The sequence below is a fragment of the Prunus dulcis genome, chromosome 2 (assembly GCF_902201215.1).
Source record: "Prunus dulcis chromosome 2, ALMONDv2, whole genome shotgun sequence".
Lineage (NCBI taxonomy): Eukaryota > Viridiplantae > Streptophyta > Magnoliopsida > Rosales > Rosaceae > Prunus > Prunus dulcis.
In genome coordinates, this window is record NC_047651.1 from 16,417,687 (window position 1) to 16,428,222 (window position 10,536).

At 35.0% G+C, this 10,536-nt stretch overlaps 2 protein-coding genes across 5 annotated transcripts; one reads left to right on the forward strand and one right to left on the reverse strand.

The window, feature by feature from the left end:
* Window positions 1-144: 144 nt before the first annotated feature.
* Window positions 145-4,292, reverse strand: LOC117617433 (peroxisome biogenesis protein 16). 3 transcript variants are annotated; one of them, XM_034346801.1, is made up of 9 exons: window positions 4,205-4,292; window positions 3,587-4,108; window positions 2,869-2,926; window positions 2,222-2,438; window positions 1,820-2,118; window positions 1,476-1,741; window positions 1,249-1,316; window positions 808-869; window positions 145-684 (listed from the first exon to the last, which is right to left on the reverse strand). In XM_034346801.1, exons 2-9 carry the CDS (start codon window positions 3,653-3,655, stop codon window positions 623-625), a joined length of 1,101 nt encoding a protein of 366 aa, XP_034202692.1. In that variant the 5' UTR covers window positions 3,656-4,108; window positions 4,205-4,292; the 3' UTR covers window positions 145-622. The 3 variants fall into 3 exon arrangements, 2 of the variants coding, with proteins under 2 accessions (XP_034202692.1, XP_034202693.1); XR_004584348.1 differs by lacking the exon at window positions 1,249-1,316; XM_034346802.1 differs by lacking the exon at window positions 4,205-4,292 and having other exon boundaries at window positions 2,853-2,926; window positions 3,587-3,653.
* Window positions 4,293-4,877: 585 nt separating this feature from the next.
* On the forward strand, window positions 4,878-9,788 carry LOC117618706 (zinc transporter 5). 2 transcript variants are annotated; one of them, XM_034348406.1, is made up of 11 exons: window positions 4,878-5,217; window positions 6,070-6,262; window positions 6,372-6,457; window positions 6,725-6,809; window positions 7,203-7,281; window positions 7,476-7,606; window positions 7,759-7,845; window positions 8,027-8,139; window positions 8,258-8,388; window positions 8,679-8,792; window positions 9,324-9,788. In XM_034348406.1, exons 1-10 carry the CDS (start codon window positions 5,165-5,167, stop codon window positions 8,789-8,791), a joined length of 1,071 nt encoding a protein of 356 aa, XP_034204297.1. In that variant the 5' UTR covers window positions 4,878-5,164; the 3' UTR covers window position 8,792; window positions 9,324-9,788. The 2 variants fall into 2 exon arrangements, with proteins under 2 accessions (XP_034204297.1, XP_034204298.1); XM_034348407.1 differs by lacking the exons at window positions 6,372-6,457; window positions 6,725-6,809 and having other exon boundaries at window positions 5,032-5,217.
* Window positions 9,789-10,536: the final 748 nt, after the last annotated feature.

Here is a 10,536-nt window from a genome sequence, read left to right on the forward strand (position 1 = left end):
CGAAAATGAGATCTAAGTGCATCTCTTTGTTGTAAGATGGCTCCTTCCCTATCTGCGAGGAGCAGGCTTATGTTGGGGCAATGGAAATGAAGGCTTCAATTGAAACAGTGAAGAAAAGCATAACTAATCTTAATCGAACCCTACTAAAAACGGCAGCTCTATTTGACATATTTGTTCAAGGCATTTGTTCCACCGTGAACAAGGAGCAGTTTGAGAAAGCTCTCAATCGAGCCTGGCGAACCACATCTGGATTTAAGACATCTACTCAAATATATTTTCTATACAAGGGCTCCTTTTCATCAAACTAAACACGGACTTTCCACACAAAAAATTATGAAAGAGGGGGGCAAAGCCCCAGCACCAGAAACCTAAACAGACTCGGCAACCAGCAATCTGTCTTGCGTGACACCTAACATGTCGTCACTTTCCACAAAATATTGACTAGCTAAAAAACAACATAAAACCTTTTCCTTTTTTCATTTTTGAGAATGTAACAGACTTGATACAGCCATTTGACACATTGGTCAGTTTTTAAGAAACACATCATACAAATGGGGGGCTTGCTTCACCTACAAGAAATGTGAAAACTCTAATAACCATAACTCTCATTGCAGCCTCCTCCTTATGATCCTGACATGTAAGTATACCTCGTCTGAGCTCCTACAATCAGCTCGACAAGTTTTGCTGCACAGACCAAAGATTTTGTTTTTGAAAGATCAGATCATGAATACATCAGAAACTCGGCTTGAAAAAAGCAGTAAGACAACATAAAATGAAAAGGAAAAAGAAAAAAAAAAGTAAACCAACCTGTAAGAAACCCAACAATAGGAACAGGTTCCAACACTTTCTCGGTGCTTTCAAGTTTTTGCCTGAAATGTTTGACAACAGAAGTAATCAGACACATGAATTATTCTTCCTTAGAAAATTAGCAACCTATTACTAAATTTAATTCAGAGTAGTGGCCCTGTTGTCAATATTTAATTAACCAAACCTCTATTTTAAAATATTTAATTATAAGTTTATCTTTCTACAAAATTACTTAAGACAACCCTTCAAGAAAAAAATGAATTGCCCAAATACTGCCATAACTGCTCCCATGGCCCACGAAGATGGTCCTGATTCCCAGGTAGACCGAGTCATAATTTTTTTTTTTTTAAAGAAAAATTGTGAGGGTAGGAAAAACATGTGTGTGGGGTTAGTGGTTTGAAGGGTGGCAATTTACAACTACATTCTGAAATTCAGCATTACCTGGTATACTTGCTAAAAAATGGATCTCTCATGAGGTAAAGTGCCCATAACATCTTTCGTCTTTTAACCTGCACCCATGCCATATTATAAAGAGCTATTCATAACCAGCTGTGATGACAGACTAAATAGTGACAAGGGGGCTAATTTTAAAGATGACAGATTAGCACACTCAAGTAAATAAGCCAGGTTCTCAAGGTCTACAAGGTAAGAATTTTGGAAAACCTAACCTCATTCTTTTCAGAGTCAGAAAGATGAAACTGCTGCTCGGTACCACCCCTTGACGAAGTAATTCGTGAAAGAATGCCCATCCCAGTGAAGTCCACAGCCAGCGAAAGAAACCAAGGAATCCACGAGCGAACTCCATATTTTCGAATAAATAAAACGTAGATAAGTGGTCTTGTTATAAATAGCGCTTCCCCAATCAAATAAAATGCCCCATGAAGACCCTTTTTGGACAATATGGTGGAAAGAGTCGGCCTCTTAACCACTGGGGCTGTAAGAAAACAATATCAATATTAAATGTTGTAATTACACATGCTACCCAGTCTGTAAATTATATATTAATTGTTACTTGGAGGCTCCATAATTGCATGCTGGTGTTGAACTCTACGCAACCATACTGGTTCTGAAACCATTCTAGCATTCTCTCCAAACCTACTCAGTGCAGATAGTGCTCTTCCTTCTAAATTCCATGCGTCCTGTCCAGTATTATTTCTTAAGTACCCAGGCCCAAGCTGCCCTCCAGGCTTTGTAAAACCATTACGTTGAGGAATTGATGCAGCCAAATGCTTTTCATCATTTGGTGTCTCTCCTCCATGCAGAAGCATCTTATATCCACTGTTCCGGAATAAAGCTAACCTAACTAGCACCCTGATAAATAATGAAATCCATAATGAGTCAACAAACAGAAAACTACACACGATAAATGCTTGAAAATAATTAGTGATTACGCTAAGTAACAAATGATCCTTACTTGATAGCCTCCATAGCAGCAATGAAATTCCATTTTTTCTCATCACCAAAATACTGTTGAGCCACAACTTCAACCAACGTTTCCAAGTCCTTTAGTGCAGATATACACAATGCATAGGGAAAAGAATAACACTCAGCAGAGCCAACATGCATTGGAGGAGGAGCTGTTTCGATGATATGTTCATTGATAGCAGTTATTACTCCAAAGAGAGCAGTTACTGCAGAATTCATATTAAACTAAAAATTACCAATTTCTTCATTGCATTGATATGTATACGATCAAGATAAGTACAAATCAGAATGACACATTAGTTATATGTTATTCAATTGACAAGATAAATGTTAGAAAATGTAAATATGCTGTCAAGATTGTTCATTATTCAGAAAACAGAAAAGCAAACGACCTGCTCTCATCATAAGTCTCCTAAGAATCTAAGATTGTTCATTACGTGTGAATTTCAAATTTTTTTTTTTTTTTGGTTGTAAATTTTGATAACTTTCATTCATTTTCTTAGCAACCAAAGTTACTTTTATGAAGGTATAATTACCCCAGAGAAACTCATATAATTACTATGTAAAAGAAAGAATCCCTGCCAATTTCTAAGCTATAACAAGAAGTAGCCAAATGTTACCAAAATTTCAAAAAACCTGCTTCTGGTCCTATCTCTGACTCAGAAAACCTTTCGGGTAGAAGCCATGTGAATCCCTGTACAAATTTTCAACATTCAGATAAGATAACAAAATTTTAAAATATAACACAATTGAAGGGCAGTCATTCCATGAATTTTCTCCAATTATGAGTTACCATTGCAGATAAAGAAAACCCACACATGGATAATATAAAGAAGAAGAAGAAGAAGAAAACCAAAAAGGACAGACAGTAAAATTAACAATACAAAAGACTATACAGGAGTGCAAAATAATTGCGAGTGATTCTTCTTAATGAACTACGTACATTAGCCCGAGACTCCAAAAGTATACGCATATGCACTGATTCCAAAGTATATGTGTCAATCAATTGCTTCAGCAAATTATTAGTTTGTTTATTAAACAAGTATACATGTCAATTGTCAACAGCCATGTCTTTATCAAAAAGGGAAAAAAAAATTGTCAACAGCCATATCAGTTAACACTTACCGCTGAATTCAAATTTACAATACTATTAAAGATTGCCTTCATCAGATTTCTCCATGTCTAAGATCATTGGAAACCCAGTTAACCATTTCACCCAAAAAAACCCAGTTAACCAAACGGAATAGACAAACCAATAAACAAGAAAAAGCGAACCATATGCCGATAAACTCACATAAATTGATAATCATCAAGAAATAAAGTAGTGAAATTTATAGAAATTGAGATTACTCACATTGGCCAGAGACTCCAACGAGTGCACATAGTCCTTGTTCTCCCTAACCCATTTCTTATAAGCCTCCATAGCCTTCCAATCTCTCTCGAAAACCGAGATACAGATGCAAAAACTCCACCTTTCCAACTGTAGAACCCAAAACTTCGCTAAACAAAGCCTCGTACTTAGCCTCTGCGCGTTTTAGACAAGACCCAGAATAGCAAAGATGCAAAGAGAGAAGCCCTTTTAGGTAATTTGGATTTGGACTTTCTCAGCTGCCGAATGCTGTTGCGAAGTTGCAAAATGCACAGTGAGGTCTCAATGAGGTGTGGATTTTCAGTTTATGCTGAAAAATGGGTAGTTTTACCTGGACCGTTGATCGGGTCAGATTTATCCGATACTGATGGAATTTAAAGGGTTTAATGTTGGCCTACACGAATTATGTGTATATACTTCATACAGTAGACAGCTGGACGGTGTGAATCTGATGGTGTCTCTCCCATTTCTATGGCTGAGATCCCATGGACTGATAAAGATTATAGGCTGCATAGAATAATAATAAAAATATTATATATATATATATATATTTTTTTTTTCAGTTACAAGATAATCAAATAAATTGAAGATGGTTTTGCTCACCCCAATGAATGCATTCGTAAGCGCAGGACCATAGGATCTAGGAAATCAGACGGAAACGATCAGGGTGAGGTGTTTTTGTTTTGTGTTACCAAAAATTTCTACCAAAAATTTAAAGAAATTTTTGGTAGTTTTGATGCTCAAAATATTAAGCCCATTTCCCACCAAAAAACAAAAGTACCAATAATGTTTGGTAATTTTACGAAGGACTAAATTGGAATATGTACGAGACTTGAAGAATCAAAATTATTAAAAAACGAGTTAGAGGATCAAAATAAAATTATGATAGAAGTTTACCATTGTAGTTAAAAACCCTAAAGAATAATGTTATTCCCACTTATGCTTTTAAAAGTTAATCATGCACTCATTTAGTTGACTCACTTATTTATTGAATTTATATAAGAGTACAAGGTAGGTCAGTAAGACAAGGTAATATGCATACCCCTTTTACCAGAGTTTGAACCTCTTTTTCGCACATTAAAATTGTTTAGAATATCGTTCTTTTAAAAAAATTGCAAGATAACTTTTTTATGGAGGGCAAGATAAATATAATCTTTATCTGATTTTTTGGTGTTGATTTTGTGTTTTGAATAGAAATTTTTATTTTTTCTTTTTTGAAAAAAGTAGACAATGAGCGCCTACTTTTTCTTCCCAAGCAAATGTTCTCATTAAAAAAAATGGAGATTATGGAAGGGCCCAATATGAATCGACCCTGACCATGGGACCAAAGGCCAGAGCTTTTACAGAACGGGCCCCGGGAGCCTTATGTCTCCGTTGATGGGCTCATCGACCCAACAACCCCATATCATTACAGAGACTGAGCAACTGAAGAAATTTAACTTGGTTTGTCCAGGTTTGCTTTCTTCTTACTGATGAAGCAGCAGAGGAGCATATTATCAGCGATTAAATGCACAAGTGATTGAATTTTGTAATCAACTTTTCGATTAAGCATTTGTTTCGAAAATGATGTCTCCGAGACAAATTCCTGAAGATCGAGGATCTTCTCCTCATTTCAGGTAAGCCAATCTCATTCATTTGCTTTTTTTTTTTTTTTTTGTTAAATTTAAATTTTCAAGGATTTGAATTTTAAAACCCTAGGGCTGTGTTTGGTTCCCTAGAAACATTGTGGAAATCAAATGAAAGGAAATTGCATGAAATCTTATGCTGTTAAATATCTGGCTATGGAATTCATGAAACTGGCAATGTTTTTCGTTTTGTTTGCGTTGCTAGGAAATTTGGGTTTCAGTGTTCTTGGTGCTGAAGGGTTCACGAGTATGAGTAATAGATTAAGTGAATAAATATAGATACACAAGGATAAGATAGAAGAAAACTAAATTTAGCTTAGTCAAATTGTTAAGCTGGGTTGGTTGAGTATGAACTAGTTGTGAATTTTGTTGGTTGGCGAGTAGCTGCCTGGTTTGGCAAAATGTTTAAATCAGAAAGTAGTGATGAGAATTGCATTTGTATGGAGGTTCTCTCTGTGGTTAGGTCTAGGTTAAGGAGTTATAAGTTTTCACTTTGTAAAAACTAATAAGGAGCATTAAAATAACTGGTCTAGTACAGAAGCTGTCCTCAGGAGCTAAGGTTCAATGTTGAAGGAAGACGTGTAGTTGCTGGATGGCCTAGTTTTCAGTTTGGGTGTTGGTGGAATAAAATTCCTTTTCTTCCCCTTCCACCCAAATTTTAAAAAACCCTATAATAGAAGGACTTATGAAGTCCTGAGCTTTATCATTTTGTACCTAATATGTCAGCGTGTAAGCACAATATTTTTCTTTTTTCTTTTGGGCAAGATGAGCATTTCGTGTGTTTTTACTTCATTGTTCTTTTTGAGCACAACTAATTATACCAATGATCTTACTTCAATGTAGGCACACACCTGTGCAAATAATCCATATTATCGGCAATTTCTTAAGAATATGGTCAATTTACTCCCTGTATCGCTACTTATCTGAAACGGGGGCTTCAGTTGTACTTTTCCTCTTCACTTGTCTGATCCCAGCATCCATCCTATTTCTAATTTTGCAAAAGCCTTGGAAGGGCAGGCCACTCTCAAACACACAGGTTCCGTGATATTTTTTCTTTTATTTAGAAAATACATGAAAAAGGCATCAACATATTTTATTTATGTGATTCCCATTATATACTTCTTGAGTGTTCCAGTTGTTTTCAGGTAGTGCCTTCTATAATAAATGGTGGCATAACAGCTTTATATTTTGTTTTATGGGGAAAAGGCCTCAAATCATGTGGACCTCTAAGGTAGGTTTGGCTTAATACTAAGCACTTACAACTGCCTGTTTATATAAGTTTCCATTGTATAATAATCTCATTACTAAGCACTTACAAATGAGTATCTCACCCTCCAAATTATTTGCTGGCTACGATATGCTCCTACTGAATTTTAGAAACTATCTGCCAGTAGCAATAAGCATATGGCCACAATATCAGATTAAACCTAATTTGAGCAAATAGTATTTCTTTTGTTAACTATAACTGGTTTTCTTTCATCTTTACATATTATGTTAGAGCTATATTAGCGGAGTATTCTGGTGCTGTCCTTGGGGTACTGTCTGGAGTATTGTATGGGCGCAAGGGCCACATTTGGAAAAAGGTAGCTTGGTTAGATGCTTGGTCCTTTGCTTATACTGTTTTCTTCATATCAATTATCTACCATTATCTCCGAGCAAATAAGCGAAGGTTTTATGTTAGCATGTTTCTCTTTAAATGAAGGCCTTCAGTAAAGTCCTAGGCCATTTTCTCATTTCATTATAAGATGCCACAGTGTTTTATTTAGCTATGTAAAATAGTAGTTTAGGAAGGACTTCACTGTCTAGGCTGGTTGGTGTATGGACGTTTCTGTGTTCAAGCTTTAGGAAAGATTTATCCGAGGAATAGAAGTATCAGATCTAAAGTATTGGTGACTTAATATCATTTATTTTAATGGAAAAATAGGAGAAAACTAATTCTTGTTTACTCACATGGATGTTGCTTCATCTTTTACCAGGTAGGTGGGCTTATTGCAATGGTTGCATCTTTCTACTTCTTATCTCAAGGGTGGGCCATGGAAACATATTCTCCATTCTATATCCTCTCTTATCGAAACTGTTGTTCTTTCACTACTGTATAGGATTAGTTACTGGTGTTTTTTTATTTATTATTATTATTCCTTCGTCCCATTCTTCCGTATAATTTTTCCTTGTCTTTATTTTGTGTGTGTCTCTTTTGGACACAGTGATAATTTTTTTAAGCGTTTTATTGTGACTTAACCTGAAATTACCATTTAAAGATAGCCTCGATGATGAGGTTCAGACAGAACAACTGTTGGGTATAAAAGAGATGGTACTTCCAATCTTTGCTGGAATCTTATCAGCACTGAGGAGGGTGATTGCGCGGCGTGTTTCACTCAAGGTGATGAATTGCTGATATTCGTCCATCTTCAGTTATCTTGTTCATACTCTTTTGCTCTAAGCGTACCAAGTAATAAATTGCTGTTTATTTTTCAATTGATTAAAACAGTTAAAAAATCATTGCTGCTGATTGTACCCTTCCTGTGCTTTCAGAATCAACTTAAAAGGCGACTTAATGCAATAACTATTGCTTCTGCAACATGTTTCCTGTTTCCTGTGGCCATGTGGGACATGATCATAGTAAGTTATATGACATGATAAGTAGTCCTAGGCTGAATTTGATTAGATTTACATTTTTGGAGTGACTCTAGTTTGATTTTATGGGGCTTGCCTTGTTTAATGTCTGATTTGTTCTTTATTTGCCCCCTCCCACTTTTTCTTTCACTTGTAATTTTTCCTGTTGATTTTTTGGAGCACTTAGGGATCACCTTCAAGTACCAGCGATAAGGTGCCATTTTCCACTTGGGCTTTTTTGAGCACCATTCTTTTTGGAGTAATCTTGATATTCTATGTTGATAGTATTGCGGAAGAGAGGTATAGATCACAACTTTTCTATGCAGTTTTGTCCAACACTTGGAAATGTTTTGCTTAATGGTTTTAGATCATTTCATATACTTCAAGTTTGATCATTATTGCTCTCAATGTGTTGTAGATTACACATGGTTTTCTCTTCTCCAAGGCATTTAATGGTAGCTGGAGGATGCATAATCGTCATGGAGATCGTGTACAATATGGACTTTTCTCTTCCAGGCTTCCTAATTTGCTGCTTAATTTTGGGCTTTGGTATGTGTGTAATATTTATTATTGCCTATGTTATGTTGTGATTGAGATTGTGATAAATGTTATACTCATCTCTATTATTATATCATGTCTTCCGTACAATTTTACTGAAAATGAAATATGTGTAGATTACTGTTTCTTATGGATGGCGATTTATTTATTTATTGATTAATCTGTTAATTTATTCATTTGATTTTTGCACACCTGCATTATTATTAATAATGATTTATTTTGTTCTATTTTTAATTATTAATTTTGCATAACTTGTGTATAAATTTGAATAACATTTGTAGGGATATATGAGGCAACTTCTTTGGAACGTGGTAGAAAAGATTCTTTTCAAACTTCAGATCTATCAAATGGGATGTTGGGGGACGAAATTCAGATGTCTTCACTTCCAACTTGAAGTATGTTTACTTTTTGACTAATTAGTTGTATTTATGGTTTGCTTAGTAATTTGTCATGTTTATTTGCTATAACACTAGCAAATTGTTGCAAATGGTAGTCTTGAAAGTAATAGGCATATCTAATATGTTCGTTCCAATTATGTGAGAATTTAAAGATTTTAGCAGAGTTATGAATACTGATCAGTATGAGGGTTTGGAAACAAGGAAGTTGACATAATAATAGCAAAGATCTACATCCCACCCCCAAATACCAGAACATACACTCGGGGTGAACTAATATTGCAATAATATACACATAGGGTGCATAATGTTCTTAGTAAAAAATTTCCTTATTAATATTTCATTATAAAACCAGTATTTTAGAAGTAGCAGGTAGTTTTGCATTCACTGAATAGTTTCAAGTTGAATGGGTTGGAAATACCCTCCCCTATTAAGTCCCTTTCCACCCAGTGTAAGATACAGCGCATATTGATCTATCTCTTTCTCTCTGCCTTTTTTCTTTTTCTTTACTGATTATACTTCATCGTGCAGCTGCAATTGTGGGTTAATGTACATCAGTAGCAATTTCGTCGGCAGCAAGTTGCTGCAGAGATGTTGGTTCGTTAGTTGATGTTATAAACCATAACCAGCAGGAAGGAAAAAACACTAGTTGCAAAACTCCATGCAAATTCTTGATTGTTGAAATGATAGGATACTCCTGAGAAATTTGTGGGCCGTTGATCTCGATCTGGCATATTGGGAGATCAGGCAGTGTTGAATCCGTTGAATCCATGATACTAGTCGGAAATGTGCCATACAATTCTAACTGTTCATAGTTTACCATCTGCTAAACAAATATACTTGTACTAACTTTTGAGGAGTTTTAATGAGGGGTTTTATAAGATGGTATTCTTTATCTTACAATTGTTTTTTCAGGCAAATGGTTGGACATGTTAGAACATATTCTATAATTTTTGATATCATATAGCTCCAGAAACCCAGTTATTTTCCAAAGAATTCTAGTAGCTTCATTATGTCATTCTGTTGGTTAACCATAATTGATATAGTTCAGCAGCATATTTTCACAGGCTCTCTTTATTGTTTCTATCACAATCCATTTCTTTTAATTTTGCACAAAGTGAATGGGTTCAATTGTTTCTGCATCCAAATATAAAAAAGATGTGTTTGTTTAAGGAAATTGTTTCTTTTAGCAAAAATAAATAAATAAATAAATAATTGTGATTGGTAGCATTACCAATTGATTCATTTAAATGTATTCAACAAAAGAAAAAATATTTGTAAAAACCCGGTAGATAATATAGGGAGGATATTACGGTTTCAGAGATTGTGAATCATTTCTTGAACACAACGCAAACATGTTAAGATTCTTTCAGGAAAAGGAAAAAAAAAAAAAGTCCAGCATTCTCTCTTCAGCCCCATATCAACAACCTCCCCAGCCGAAATTATACCGATTGTACAATTGTGGAATCTAGATGGCATCATATACCCTATGATAATAATCAATCGGATTATATTCTCATCACGCAGTAAACTGTTGACATTGATAATTTCATGTAAATATTGATATATGTGTACTAGCAACATGTATTGTTGGTCAGAGTACTGAATTATAATGAACTTATCGAATTACTCTCATAGTCTCTAGGTCAATATCATGACAAAACACCATAACCCATAAACGCTTTAATTCCCTCCAATAACTCAATCGTTTATTGAAATACCAAGCTTTACATTCATAAAACAA